At 37.4% G+C, this 15,981-nt stretch overlaps 3 protein-coding genes across 3 annotated transcripts in view; 1 reads left to right on the top strand and 2 right to left on the bottom strand.

The window, feature by feature from the left end:
- The window catches only part of LOC145512684 (olfactory receptor 11H6-like), a 364,468-nt gene that overhangs the window by 209,416 nt on the left and 139,071 nt on the right, over positions 1-15,981 (top strand). The gene's annotated exons all lie outside the window — the stretch shown is intronic.
- On the bottom strand, positions 453-1,391 carry LOC145512712 (olfactory receptor 4N2-like). The gene has a single exon (XM_081507005.1). It carries the CDS (start codon positions 1,377-1,379, stop codon positions 453-455), a length of 927 nt encoding a protein of 308 aa, XP_081363131.1. The 5' UTR covers positions 1,380-1,391.
- LOC145512688 (olfactory receptor 4M1) lies at positions 11,164-15,305 on the bottom strand. Its single transcript, XM_081506977.1, has one exon. The coding sequence runs from the start codon at positions 12,121-12,123 to the stop codon at positions 11,164-11,166; it is 960 nt and encodes a 319-aa protein (XP_081363103.1). The 5' UTR covers positions 12,124-15,305.

The raw sequence follows: 15,981 nt of genomic DNA, 5'->3' as shown, positions 1-15,981 counted from the left end.
AATTAACACCTAAAATCTCTCACACTTATTCATTACACTGCAACCATTCTGGTGTTTCTTTTATGTTCTTTAAATACACAAAGTGTATTCTCTTGTTATGCATAAATTTCCCCCACTAGTTACAATAAGGTGAAGTGAAGTCTCTCAGTCGTATCTGACTCTTTGTGACCCCATGGACCTACCAGGCTCCTCCATCCATGGGGTTTTCCAGGCAAGAGTACTGGAGTGGGTTGCCACTTCCTTCTCCAGGGGATCTTCCCAACCCAGGGATCGAACCCAGGTGTCCCCCACTGTAGGCAGATGCTTTTACTGTCTGAGGCACCAGGGAAGTCCCAATAGTTACAGTAGTACATGAAAACTGGAAGGCACTCAATGAAAAGCAGTGTTTGTTAAAGGAATGAAAGATTTACAGCCAGAATTTCCTCTTCATGACTTCATATTATAAAACCTATTCAGAAAAACACATGCCGGCTCAATATCCTCCTCATGGAAGCTTTCACTTCCTGGTTGCGAAGGGTATAAATCACAGGATTCATCAAAGGAAAGATCACTGTGTGGAAAAAGGAAACCACCTTGTCTGCTGAGAAGGCTGTGAAGGGACGAGTGTAGATAAAGATGGCAGGCCCAAACATGAGAAATATAATAATGACATGAGTTGTGCATGTGGACAGTGCCTTGCTCTTCCCTTCAGAAGCAGATCCACTTACACGGCAGAGGATGACTGCATAGGAGGCCAGAAGCCCCAGGAAGCACAGCAGGGTGAGCAGGCCACTGTTGGAGACCATCAGGAGCTCCACCACAAAGGTGTCGGTGCAGGCCAGCTTGATGACCTGCGGCACGTCACAGAAGAAGTTGTCCAGTCGGTTTGGACCACAGAAGGGCAAACGGAGGATGAGGGCCACTTGGATAATGGAATGAACAAAGCCTCCAAGCCACAGAGCCAACAGCAAGGCATAGCAGGTTCTAGGGTTCATGACAGTTGAATAGTGTAAAGGACGACAGATGGCAATGTAGCGGTCAAAGGCCATCACGACCAGGAGTAATCCCTCCCCTCCTCCAAGGAAGTGCAAGAAAAAGAGCTGAGTGATGCAGCCCCTATAGGAGATCACCTTTTTCTCAGAGAGGAAGTCCACCAGCATCCTGGGAGCCACGATGAAGGAGTAGGATGCATCCAGGAAGGCCAGGTTGCCCAGGAAGAAGTAGAGGGGGGCCGTGAGGCCAGGGTCTGACCTGATGGTGAGGATGATGAGGAAATTACCAGGGAGGATGATGATGTAGAAAATTAAGATCAGGACAAAGACCAGGAGCTGAATATTTTGAGACTGGGTCAGACCAAGGAGAATGAATTCTGTCACCACTGTGCTATTTTCTATCTTCATCTCCTGTGCCTGTAGTACATGGGAAAGTAGAGAGTTTATTTCCAGTTCTTATCCCACAAAAAACTGTGAATTCTACATCTATGTTATACCATTACTCTCCCACAAATGAAGAAATCTTTTCTACTCTTTACCTGCATGCATGCCACTGCTTCTGTCCTATCTGATTCTTTGTGACCTATGGACTGCAGCCCGCCAGGTTCCTCTGTCCGTGGATTCTCCAGGCAAGAATGCTGCAGTGGGTTGCCATGCCCTACTCCAGGGAATCTTCCCGACGCAGGAATCAAACCCGCGTCTCCTGCAGTGCAGGTGGATTCTTTACGCATGAGCCACTGGGGAAGCCACTTCCACCCTTTATTCTTCTATAAATCATTAAGTGCCAACACCTGAATCTTGAAGCCACACTGTTCTGCTTCTGTCCTGTGTTCCCGTTAACTGCTTTCTCATGCAGCACTCTGTCCTGCTCTACATTTGTTTGTGATTCACGTGAGGCATATGAACTTTTTTAAATTCTTCAAATTTTTATTGAATGGGGGGGAGGTGGTAAGATGGAAATCGACAGCAAAAAGGAATGGCAGAGTTTTTAAGGTAAGAAACATTCCATATCTTGTCTGTAATGGTTACAAGTGTCTTTTTTTTGAAGTGTATTGAACTATTAAACTATACAAAAATTAATACATTTACGGTATGTAAATTATACCTTAGGGAATGTTTGCCTAAAAAGTTTTTAAAAACCTACTTAAAATATTTCCTTTTTTTCTATAGAATATTAACCCATCATCCTGGTCTAAATAAAAAGAATCCTGGTTGTTCTGGACAAATTGAGATCTGTGGCTTATCTGTAGAGTTGTCTCTAAATTGGCAGTGTGCTTATCCAGCGTACATGGTAATTTATTGGTATGAAAATTTGAAGGCCCAGTGTAGACCACCTCAAAATGTGCCTCAATGGCATACTGATTATTTTGAATTGAAGTTACTTAAGAAATGGTCAATGCAAGGGAGACACTCTGATCCTTCTTTCTGTCTCCCTGAAAGCAGGAAAAAAATCTCTTCATGTGAAGAGTGCACCACCGGCATCTAGGGGTAAAAGGACACCCTTGTCCCTAGAGATAGGGAATTCAAGCAAGAAACTCATATAAACAAATCTTGTTATTTTTTATTTTTCTACCCCAAGCCCAGACTCCGTTTAGATTCTTTACTAATTGACCATCTAAAGCCTAAATTTCTTTGTCCTATCTGTTACAAAGTTATTGTTTTTTCATCTAAAAAGTATTAAAGCACCTACTTTGACCAATTGTTTAAATCTCATTTCTATGAGACCTCTATGCTTGTGATTAAATTGCCTACAAGAACAAAATTTTATTATTAGCCCAGCCACAAGAACTCAAGATGGGTAGAGCATAAATTTCCCCATCCTATACAAAAACAATAACAGTAGAATTTCTATGATTATATCCCATTCTTTGCAATTCTATTTTTGAAAGTGTCTTAATGAAAATGAATATAAAAATGTACAAATAAAGTACACATTTTGCTTGTTGTACATGCTAAAAAGTTGTTTAGTTTTAGGATGAAACATTTTCAAAACTTGAAGACTAGAACTAGATGATAATACTGCACTGTAATATAGAAGTATATCTACTCAAAATGTAAAAATATCTGATTTTATGTGTCTAAACCCAAATAGATTAATAGCAGATGTTTTTGTAGATAGCTAAAATCAGAAATTATTAAAGAGGCAGTTTACGTCACATAGACACATGGATATGTATACAAATGCACATATGCACACACACATGCACAAGCACACAAATTGTTTCCTAAGCAAAACTGAAGCACAAACATTTACAAATGGCACAATCCAAATTAACTTTTCCGTTCTGTTCTTTCCTTCCTTTCTTTTTTCCTTTCTCCCTTCCTCTTTCCCTCCTTTCCTTCCTTTTTTCTTGCATTCATTGGCTTAAATATTTATCATTTTTTTCTGTGTATAATAAAACCTGCTGCTAGAAAAGTAAGTCAGGAATCTCTCTGTACTTATTCCTAAGTTATGTGCATCTTGCACTCTATTATACAATTGGTTATTTCATACAGTTTCAAACATCAAGACTGTCTTTAGGACATAAGAGAAAACTTTAAGTATTAAAGGTTAAGGGTTGCAGATTTTTCCACTGTGTTTGGCTTTCCTATCATGCACTTATGTTCTTCTACTGACTCCTTAACAGATCCTATTGATTACCATCTAACATCCCTCACTTCTTTCTCTAGTAATATGATATGTAAATTTAAGACCAAGAAAACTGGTATCTTAATAAAAGTTTTATGTATTCTCAATAAAGTAATTCTAAATATTCAGAGGAACAAGAGTTATATCATTCAGTTCAGTTCAGTTGCTCAGTCGTGTCTGACTCTTTGCGACCCCATGAATTGCAGCACGCCAGGCCTCTCTGTCCATCACCAACTCCCAGAGTCTACCCAAACCCATGTCCCTCGAGTCAGTGATGCCCTCCAACCATCTCATCCTCTGTCGTCCCCTTCTCCTCCTGCCCCCAATCCTACCCAGCATTAGGGTCTTTTCCAATAAGTCAACTCTTAAGAACAGATAAAAGATGTTACTGCATTATTGAATTCAGATTTCAAATAAAAAAAGTTTGTTTCTGCTAGAACAGCTCACCATTGCATTATGAGACAGCAGATGTCCCACCAGAAAAGCTGTAAAATCTTTCCATTTATTCCTTCTTCCTGTTCCTTATAATATGAAGATTGACAAAAATATTTACCTGTCTAGCAATCCAACATTGCTCTCACACAGCAAGCTCCACCTCTTAACAGAAGGGACAATAACTTTTTATTTCCACCTTTGTTATTAAATATCTCTTCTCTCGAAGACAGACCTCTTAACATTTGAAAACAACAACCAATTTGTGATGCAACAGAGAATGCACTTTGGGAATTCGAAGGCTAACCAAACTATAGAACTCTTTTGAAGGGAATTTTTAGAATGCCAACGAGATCGAAATATTAGAATAGAGATATCTTAGGTGAAAATACTCAGATATCAGTTAAAGAGACATGGTCTCTCTATTGGAATCTAAAATTAACATTCCATCAGTGACAGAAATGATGGAATGATGAGAATATTTATTAGGTCTGAATGAATAGAAGTCAAGGGAGGTTTATATTTTATACTGAAATTCAAAAAAGAGAAAAGTAGTGTAACTGACAGAAAATCCAAGGTATATCAAGGAAGAAAATACTGTGGTTAAGTAGATAGTAACTATGTTAGATTCAACATAACTTCTGGTGACAAAGGGATAGGCAAAGAGAAAATAAATGATGGTCACAAAGCCTCCTTTGAATAATTCTTCTAAAGAAAAAGAACTGCATGTTGTAGGACTGATTAAAACCTCAGAGGCGATGTCCTCCACATAGAACATATTTGGTCTTCATATTTGCTGTTTTTTGTTTTAAGGTTTGCTAAAGCAATGATGGGGTTTCCTGGGTGGTACGTGGTAAAGAATCCCTGCCTATGCAGAAGACACAGGTTCAATTCCTGGGTCAGGAAGATGCCCTGGAGGAGTAAATGGCAACCCACTCCAGTATTCTTGCCTGGAAAATTCCACAGACAGAGGAGGCTGGTGGGCTATAGCCCATGGGACCACACAGTCAGACACAACTGAGTGACTGAGCATGCAAAAATCAATGATGCAGAGCTATTTATTTTTCAATTTAATATTATTAAGCAGAAGAAAAATAATTAGGAATCATGCAGTAGAAGGCAACATAATTTAAACTTCAGTAGATTTGATTTTTTTAAAGAGACAGATTTTTTATTTAAAAAATTAAAATACTAACCACGTATTTTAAAAATGAAAACAATGCATAATCAAACATATTTCATTCTAATTTATATCCAGTTCAGAAAAAAAGAGGTAGGAGGAATGACAAATGGGAAAAGTAAAATAATAAAGAGATATACAAAGCTATGAAGATAAAAATAATAGATAAAGAGGAAGGGGAAATTAAGAAATGCCAATACATGCAAAGGCTGTATTAGGAAAACAAGAAATGAATATGAAAGGATAGAGAGGCATAAAAATGTATATTCTGAAAATCACATATTCAAGTAGATAAAGTTATCTTTTTAAAAAAAAAACAAAATTAAAATATGCAGAAAAACACATGGGAAGAAAAATTCCCATCTTGGGGTTCATTACAATCTTTATTGCCACCAAAGACTTTTTTAAATATTATTTTTTCATGACTATAGACATAATCAGGGACTTTGCTTCCTAATGTTTGCCACAATACTTAGAATAAAATTAACTTGATGATCTAACTAGTCCTCAGAACAGAGACTTCATATTACTACTGGTAAAAATTGATACTTTTAGACAATCTTAGAAATTAAAGTCATGAACCATGCTGTATTTTAGTGTTAGCAAGATCCAACTCTCACATCTATACATGACTACTGGAAAAACCATAGCTTTACTAGACTGACCTTTGTTGGCAGTACAATGCCTCTGCTTTTTAATATGTTGTCTAGGTTGGTCATAGCTTTTCTTCCAAGGATCAAGCATCTTTTAAATTCATGGCTGCAGTCACCACCTATAGTGATTTTGGAGCCCAAGAAAATAAAGTCTTTCACTGTTCCCATTGTTTTCCCATTTATTTGCCATGAAGTGATGGGACTGTATGCCATGATCTTAGTTTTTTGAATATTGAGTTTTAAGCCAACTTTTTCACTCTCCTCTTTCACTTTCATCAAGAGGGTATTTAGTTCCTTTTTGCTTTCTGCCATAAGGGTAATGTCATCTGTGTATCTGAGGTTATTGATATTTCTTCTGGCAGTCTTGATTCCAGCTTGTGCTTCATCTAGCCTGGCATTTCACATGATGTACTCTGCATATAAGTTAAATAAGCAGGGTGACAATATACAGCCTTGACATACTCCTTTCCCAATTTGGAACCTTTCCCAATTTGGAACAACAGCCTGTTGTTCCATGTCTGGTTCTTGTTGCTTCTTGACCTGCATACAGATCTATCAGGAGGCAGATCAAGTAGTTTGGTATTCCCATCTCTTTGAGAATTTTCCACAGTTTGTTGTGATCCACACAGTTAAAGGCTTTGACATAGTCAATAAAGCAGAAGTAGATGTTTTTCTAAAACTCTCTTGATTTTTTGATGATCCAACGGATGTTGGCAATTTGGTCTCTGGTTCCTCTGCCTTTTCTAAATCCAGCTTGAAGTGAAAGTTCACAGTTCACGTACTGTTGAAGCCTGACTTGAGGAATTTTGAGCATTACTTTGCTGACATGTGAGATGAGTACAATTGTGCGATACTTTGAACATTCTTTGCCATTGCCTTTCTTTGGGATTAGAATGAAAACTGACCTTTTCCAGTCCTGTGGCCACTGCTGAGTTTTCCAAATTTGCTGGCATATTGAGTGCAGCACTTTCATAGCATCATCTTTTAGGATTTGAAATAGCTCACCTAGAATTCCATCACCTACACTTGCTTTGTTCATAGTGATGCTTCCTAAGGTCCACTTGACTTTGCATTCCAGGATGTCTGGCTCTAGGTGAGTGATCACACCCTCATGGTTATCTGGGTTGTGAAGATCTTTTTTGTACAGTTCTTCTGTGTATTCTTGCCACCTTTTCTTAATATCTTCTGCTTCTGTTAGGTCCCTACCATTTCTGTCCTTTATTGTGCCCATCTTTGCATGAAATGTTAATAAATAATACATTCATACATTTTTAAATTAATTATTTAAAAATAATCTGTACAGTGAGGAAACCTCCTTCCCATCTTAATTCTCCTGTGTCCATTTCTCCTCACATCTCACAGCAGAAAATTAATATGAATTTCTGTTGTGTCCTTCAAAAATTGCATGCATTTACAAGAAAGCATGAAAATAAGTTCTTTATTATATTTCTTTAGATATAATTTATAAGCATGAAAATGTACAGGTAAGTGTTGACCTGAATATTTCTGTCAAATGTTAGCACTCAAGGAACCACTATTCCAAACACGATGCAGAATGTTTCCTTCATTCATTCCAGAAAATCTCTTTGTGCTCTTTGTCATTCTCCCCTGCAAATACCATCATAGTTAGCAACCACTTTCTAATTTCTAACATCATAGACTAGTGTTGCTTTACCTTAGGTTTTATAAAAATGGAATCACATGGCATGTATTCTTTTTTATCTGGCTTTTAACTCCGCATTAAGATTTTAATGTTCATGTATGTTGCATTATCTGCAGCTGTTCCTTTTAATTACCAAATAATGTTCCATTGTGTGTATAGAATCCAAAGGTTTTGTTACTTTTCTCCATTTATGAGCGTTTCCATGAACATTCTAATATAAATCATTTTGTCCACAAGTTTCCATTTCTCTTGGCTAACCACTTACGAATAGGATCTCCGGATCCTAAGGTAGATGTAAACTAGCAACATATGAGTTCAAGTTCCTTCATCAGTTGACCAATGTTTGCTGTAGTGTGTTAATCGTGCCTTTTTATTTTTTGTATTCCTGATGCTTGGACGCTTTGGGCCCTGCCAACCCAAGAGTCTGCACCTCCCAGAGATCTCCCATTCCTAGAGATAATGAATGACTCAACTACAAAGCCACCATTCCTAGAGATAATGAATGACTCAACTACAAAGCCACCTTTCATATGCAAATCAACCAATTTAGAACTCAGTATTTCAACTGCCTCCTTTGTCAGGCTCTCACAGTTCTGATCCACTGAGCAACCTAGTCACTTATATGCAAGTGTCTGGTATCTAGGATGTTATATACACCTGGGGGCACTTGATAAACTACATTTTCATTGCCTTCTGAGTTTTACTGAGGCAAACTTATGCCTGTTCTGCAGAGTAGTGAGAGTGTGCTCTGTCTGAACACATGGTCACATGTCTTGGGCCATTTCCCAGATGACTAATGATGTGCATCTTCCCACTAACTTAACAATCATTTGTATATTTCTTTTCTGAAATGTCTGTTCCAATCTTTTTGGGGTGAGGGGCTGTGCTTAGCAGCTTGCAGGATCTTAGTGTCCTAACCAGGGATCCAACTGGGGCCCCCTTCAGTAGGAGAGGAGTCCTAACCACTGGACTGCCAGCAAAATCCCTGTTTAAATCTTTTTACTTGTTTTTCACTAGGAAAGAGAGAGAGTGATTAGGAAATTCCAAATCTCCCTTCCAGTGTATAATTTGCTTATTAATTTCATAATGGTATATTTTGATGAACAGTAATTTTTTATTTCTTAAGCTTTAACTTATCAATTTTATGATTACAGCTTCTTTTGTGCTATTTAAGAAATCATTGCTTATCCCAAATATGAAAAAAAAAAACCACTCTTCTATGTTTTCTTCTAGGAGCTTTATAGTTCTAACTGCTACATTTAGATCTATGATCCAACTCCAAATTAATTTTGTGTGTGCAGTGAGCTTGATGTCCAAGTTCATTGTTTTCCATACATGTATTCAGCTGCTCTAGCGTTATTTGTTTAAAACTTTCCTTTCTTGGTGAATTGTATATGTATCTTTGACAAAAATCAATTTACAATATGTGTGAGTCTGCTTCTGCCTACTCTATTTTGGGCCATCAGTCTGTCTTCACATCAATACTGTACTCTCTTGGTTAGTATAGCTTTTTAATGAGCCATCATGCTTATGTAATGAAGCCTCCAAAAAAACCCAAAAGGATAGATCTCTGGTCCTTTTTGGTGAATTTCCATATCCCAGAAAGAGACTACTTCCACAGGCTACTGTGCCAGGCTCCAAGCTCCTTTGTTCAGAACTTTACCCCATATATCTCTTCATCTGGCTGCTGATACATATCCTTTGATATCCTTTATAACAAGTTGCTAATGGTGAATAAATAGATTTCCCCAAGTTCTGTGAGCTGTTCTAACAAATTGAACCCAAGGAAGGAATTGTGGGAACCTCTGATTTATAGCCAATCAGGCAGAAGCACAGATGACATCCTGGGCTTGCCCCTGGCATCTCAGATGGAGGTTGTTCTTGTGGAACTGAGCAGTTGACCTGCGGAATCAGATTCTGTTTCCAAGGAGACAGTATCAGATTTGAGCTGAATTCTTGGACACCCTCCTGCAGTCAGGAATTGCTTATTAGTGTGTGAAAGCTTCCACACAAACATGGGGGCTGGGAACTCCACTGTGACATCATAGGGAAAGCTTCCCAAAGCAAAGAACTGACATTAAGTACAATTATTCCTTCCTATGTGCCTGAGGTGCACTGGATCTAGCACAGATTACCTCCTCAATTAATAAATAGAATCCAGATAAAGAATAACCCTGGGATTATTTTAATCATTTATTTATACATATTCATTCTTGACACTGACAAGACCCTATTTCCCTCAAAATCTAATCACAGTACATTATCAAAAACATATGACTAAAGCTCAAAGCTGCCAAAGTGCTCTTGCCCTTGAATGAAATGATGTCTAGTTTTGAAACTGAAAAGTTCATTTAAATTTTTAAAAATTGCATAAACTCAGATATTGCAATCTTACATTCTGAAGCATGGTCAGTAATTGAGTTCTGAGTATTAGGGAATTAATTGATCACTAACAAATAATTCATTAGAGAATTCTCACTATAGAGTTAAAGAAAATAATGGAAATTATAGGTCTCTTCTATTTTATATCTTAAAAAGAAACATAAAATTTCATTTAATAGGAAAGAACTCTTAATTATAGTGCTAACAAAAACAACACACTACTAATTTAACTTGAACATAAATGGCAGAATAAGCAAATATAGAAGACATAAAAACTGACAAAAGAGGTGATCTTTAAAAAAAATCACACAGGTGGTTGTCTATAAATTCCAATCAACCTAGGATCCCTTTCCTCCAAGTCTGTTTTCACATTGGAGGGTGTAAGGAGAGACTGACTTTAAAAACTACCTGCTGACTAGCAACTTCCTCTGAGAGAGGAGTCTCACACACCAATCAAACTACACTCAGCTATGAATTTATAAAATCTGTTTCCAACGTGTGACAAAATCTTGACTCCTGTCACCAATACTGTTGACTGGTTACCACCTGGCATGTGTTGAAATGTCTTATATGAATAAACCCTCACTTTCCATTCTGGAAAGAAGAAGATAAAGGAGTAAATAATTTATTTTTTCAGTCCCAGGACGATGGTTTACCAAACATCATCCCATTGGACTAAGACTGAAACATGACAATAATATTTAATTAGGTCACTTGGAGAAGAAAATGGCAACCCACTCCAGGATTCTTGCTTGGAAAATCCCATGGACAGAGGAGCCTGGTGGGATACAGTCCCTGGGGTCACAAAAGAGTGGGACATGACTTAGCAACTAAACAAAAACAGAGTCTCTTGAAACTGCTCATATTCAGATACTAGCCACTTATTTCTTTATATTCATAGTGAACACATCTCCCAGGTCTTATTAGTTTTATTATTTCTCAACATACATTCTCCTCACAGCCAAACCCTCTCCAGAAAAGCCACTCAATAAACAATTAGTGAAAATGTGTGTTTCAGCAAATCATTATTATATCTTGAATTATGATAGTGATCTGCCAGAAATTTCAGGGAGAGTGTGAGTAAATTTATTTCCATCCTAATCTCTCTGTTTTTTCACCAATTAGAGGGAAAACCTAGTGGGATTTAAGACCTCAGACAAAAGGAGGTAGCGAAAGCAGCAATACTACTGCAAATACTTCCTTTTTTAGAAAAAAAAACCCTCAGAAGGACTATAGAAAATGCCATTAATCTTTCACTTCTCTTTACATAAAATGTATCGGATGACCAACTTCCTCACGGCCTTTTTTACTTCTTTGTTTCGCAGTGTGTAGATGATGGGATTAAGTAAAGGGAATATCACAGTATGGAACACAGACACCACTTTATCTGGGGGAAAAGAGTCAAATGGGCGAGCATAAATGTAGATGGATGGCCCAAACATTAGTACCACAATGGTGATGTGGGAGTAGCAGGTGGACATGGCCCGACTGGTACTCTCAGCTGAACCTGAGTGTTTCTTGAGCATCACCAGGAGGAAGGCATAGGACATGAGAAGAGCAATGAAGCACATCACAGAGATCAGACCACTGCTAAAGATCATCACTAACTCCTCCGGGAAGGTGTTGGCACAGGCAATCCGGACAACCTGTGTGATGTCACAGAAGTAACTGTCTAACTCATTAGGCCCACAGAAGGGAAGTCGAACAATGAGAGCCACCTGTATCGTAGAGTGAATGAAGCCCCCCATCCAGGAGAAAGCCACCAGAATACAGCAGAGACGTCGATTCATGATGGTAGCATAGTGGAGGGGGCGGCAGATAGCAGCATAGCGGTCAAAGGCCATCACCGTGAGCAGGAACATCTCTGAGGCCCCAACAAAGTGCAAGAAGAAGAGCTGAGCAATGCATCCACCAAAGGAAATGACCTTCCTTTCCACAAAGAAGTCTACAAGCATTTTAGGGGCTGTGATGGAGGAGTACCAAATGTCAAGGAAGGCCAGATTAGCCAACAGAAAATACATGGGTGAAGTCAGATGTGGGTCAAGCCTGATGGTGCAAATGATAAGAATATTTACTGGAAGAATGAACAAGTAGAAGGACAAAAATATAACAAATAGGACTAGCTGCACCTCCCGCGCCTGAGATAGGCCAGTGAGAACAAATTCTGTCACCCTGGTGTAATTTGCAGTTTCCATTTCTTCACTTTTTTTCATAATATAGCTGTGAAAAATACAGAAATTGTAATTACTCCAAATAGTATTTAACCGGAGTTACATCAACACTTTAAAAATCATCAGGTCTGCCATTAAGAGATTGTACTAGCATAAGTTTGGTTGCCTGGTTTTATATTGTATAAACCAAAATAAGGAAAGAGTAAGTGATGATATGAAAATTAGAAACATTGAAACCATAAGAAATATGTCATATATCTGACACCAAAATCGCAACTTCTTAGTGTTATTCCTATTTTTTATGAAACTCAGAAATGCACTAATCCTTCCCCTAAACATCTACTATAGTAAGCAATATGTGCTTCCAAGTTTAGACAAGTTTTAGACTGGTAAAAAAAGATGCAGCCTGTTCTTTCTAGATTTTTGTGGTGGTTGTTGCTATTGATGATGATGTGAAATCTGATCAGTTTGGAAACTTGGGCTTGTAGTCTAATATTGGGTGTGCTGATCTGATGGTATTTTAGTTATAAACCATTAAAGAGATGCCAGGGCTTCATGTTTAGTGAATGGACATCTTTTTCCTTTAACCAAAACTTAGAGAACTTAACCCTAGGTTATATATAAACAACCACAAAATACAACAATGCAGGGCCCGACATGAAAATTCTTTATGTAGATTATTCTACTGGCCATGCATTTTACCCCGTTTCAGGTGAGTAGGAAGAAGATGTAGTAATTAAGAAATGGGTATACTTGCCACCCAAGCCAACGCAGTCTGTCATTTCAAGGCGGCAGTGGGAATAAGATTAATGATAAAATTTTTCTTAAGGCCTGATGTTGAACCTGACTCTATTAGTAACAAAACCACTGAATAAAACTAAGATAATCATTTACTTTACCAAATATGCTTCCTCTTTTAAGTAATGTAAAAACCACCACACCAAAGTAATAATTTTTTGTGAGCAACAACCAATGCTAGAGTTGCTTCTGTTCTACTGATGTGCTGTTTTATAGTATTGCCTTTCCTCAGGAAGTACACATATACAAAAGTTAGGATTCTAGAAAACCAAATAGATGCCACAGTGTCTGTGCACTAAAGCTTATGTGTAATATTGACTGAAGAAATACAGTGTTTCCACTGTGGAACCTACAGCCTCAACTCGTCCATAATTTTAACAAACACAGACTTCCAAATCTGTTATAAAGGCATTTTATTATAATGAAGAGATGGTTCATTACAAGTAAACACCTCCCCCCACCCCATCCTCTCAAAAAACAGTGTTTGCAAGGAATTTCACACAAGAGGCAGAAAAACAAAAACACTAAGGAAGGTCAGTGGAATTATTTAGTATTTAGCAAAGGGGAAATATTCTGACATTCCTGAAGAGCCCTATATGGATCCTCAGTGAATTAATTAATCATGTTAAGTGAGATAGGAACATTAACAATTCAGTTTAGAAATATTTTAATCAAAAGAAAGATAGATGATGCTGCCAGTTTTCAATCCTCAACTTTCTTAAAAGCATGGTTATTCAGAGTGACGTATTTCCTAGGATTTTTGAAAGCCACAGTTTTACTGTGCTTACTTGGAGAAGGTGCCCCATAGCCTCCATACTAAAAGCAGAAAAAGTAAGTAATTGTAAATTCACAACATACTATTCATTTACACTCACTGATAAGTCAGCTATGAGTTTCCAACAATCAAAAGTGTCTCTATCAAAAGCATCTAGAACCTTATGATTACTTAGTTTACTTGGATATTTTGCTATTATGGTGTGCCATTTTCCAACATGTGGAATGATTATTTGCTCTTAATGAAATAACTGCCCTCTTGTTACTAAAAGTAAATGACTATTTCAGTGCAGTAAATACTATTACAAGACACTAAGTATTTTTAATTTTCGAGGGGACACTGATATGATAATTCTGATTATTTTCACACAGGTCACACTTTCCTCCTCTGTCATACTCTGTACCTATCCCATCAAAAAGAAGAGAAAATGGCACTAGTCTAGAAAGAAAGAATCTGGGTGAATGTGTGTTGAGGTACTGGAAAGGCAAACATACTTCAGGTGTTATGAAATAGGAAGGATTATTTTACCAGAAAAATAGTGTTAAAGAGATCTATTTTTGTACCTCAATGTCTGATATATGACATAAAATTAGAAACTAATAATATACACCTCATGAAGATAACTTACCTGACTTATTCCTCGGGAAAAAAAATAACAAAGCATTTCATCCTTCTTCCCTCCTTGGCTCTTCAACAGCTATTTAGAGAAATGAATTGCCTGTTTAGAAAATATTTAGGATAGGCAATTGGCAAGATTTAATGTTGAATTGTATGTTATTGCCACACCACCAAAGTCAGCTGGAATATGAGCACCATAATGACAAACTTTTTTTAAAAAATGTATCTTTATATCTTTTATGTCTGAAATGAGGTTCATCTAGCACATTCCAGATTCTTAATAAAATTTGACTGTCTGCCAAAAATATTTAGAAGTGTTGTGTCACACTCTAAAAAATCTTGGAATTGTGCCAATAAAAATCCAGAACAGGGAATTATGTTTGTGGGGAATTCTTGGGGTGAAATTCTTGGGGTAATCCATGGAGATTGAGTCAGGACATTTCTTTCTAAAACCACCATTTAAGAGGGGTTAATGATTCCAAGCCAAGAAGTTCTTGCTCAGAACAGTTGGTCAAGAGGGTTTTATTTCATTCTGCATTCACCCACCTATACCTCCTAAGCCTCTGGATGCAAGCCTGCTTGTTTTATTTTTGGGGGGGAAGGGTTTTTTTTTAAAGATAAAAGTTTGATACATTAAAGTGTCCTACGTGATGGTTTGATATACATATACACAGTGAAATGATAACTACTGTCAAGCTATTGAATACATAATCACTTCCACATAGTTACCATTGTTTCCTATGATGGGAGCACCTGAAATCTATTATGCTGGCAAATTTCCAGTATCCCAATATAGCATTATTAACTATACTTATCTTGTACATTGGATCTCTAGACTTATTTATTCATTCCACACAACTGCAACTTTGTACATTTTGACCAGTATCTCCCTATTTCCCTCACCTCCCTACCTCTGATAACTACCATACTATTTTTAAATGGATAAAGATGTTATGATTGTGTATATACATCTATACACACATATTATTCAGTGTTAAAAAATAAGGAGATCCTACCATTTGCAAAAAAAAAAAAGGATGAAGCTGGGGGATGTTATGCTAAGGAACATATAAGCCAGACAAAGACAGAAAAAAATATTGCATAATCTTATATGTAGAATCTTTAAAAAGTCTGCTCCTCCTTTAACAATAACTTGTGAATTTCCATTCTGTGTTTACTCTGCAGGGATGAAGTATCTAGAGGATGACTTTGGAGATACCTAGGGGTACAGAGGCCCACCCTATAAGTGGGTGAACTGTGAACTCTCCTCAAGGGAGCAAATGCTTTGGGGAAAAACAATAATCTGTGAAGAATTTCTTTGTTACTAACAATATAATGTTCATTCATGTGCTTGCCAAACTCTCTGTAGCCACACAGAGAATAGCTGTCTTGTCAATTTAAGCAACTTAGGGAGGCTTTCACATAGATCTTGAAATAGCAAAAGATTAAATGACTCAAGTTACACTCATACTAGAGGCTCAAAAGAAATTAGCTATCATCTACAACCATTGTCCATTCTCTTTGCTTAGATGAGGATGTGAATGAAGAAACTAGTATCTCTGAGAGTAAAAGTCACCTATCCTAGCCCATTTTGATAACCAAAAACCAAAAACTCACAACTGAAAGAAATGCTTTCAGATTGTACTTCAATAGCGTTGAGTAGAAGGATTGTGCTATCACTGAGAAATGGGTGAAAATGGAAGAGAAGG

The sequence above is a fragment of the Giraffa tippelskirchi genome, chromosome 7, assembly GCF_054371585.1.
Source record: "Giraffa tippelskirchi isolate mGirTip1 chromosome 7, T2T-mGirTip1v1.2.pri, whole genome shotgun sequence".
In the NCBI taxonomy this organism is placed as follows: Eukaryota; Metazoa; Chordata; class Mammalia; order Artiodactyla; family Giraffidae; genus Giraffa; species Giraffa tippelskirchi.
Note: the sequence above shows the minus strand (reverse complement) of the source record. Positions and strands in the feature narration are given on the sequence as shown.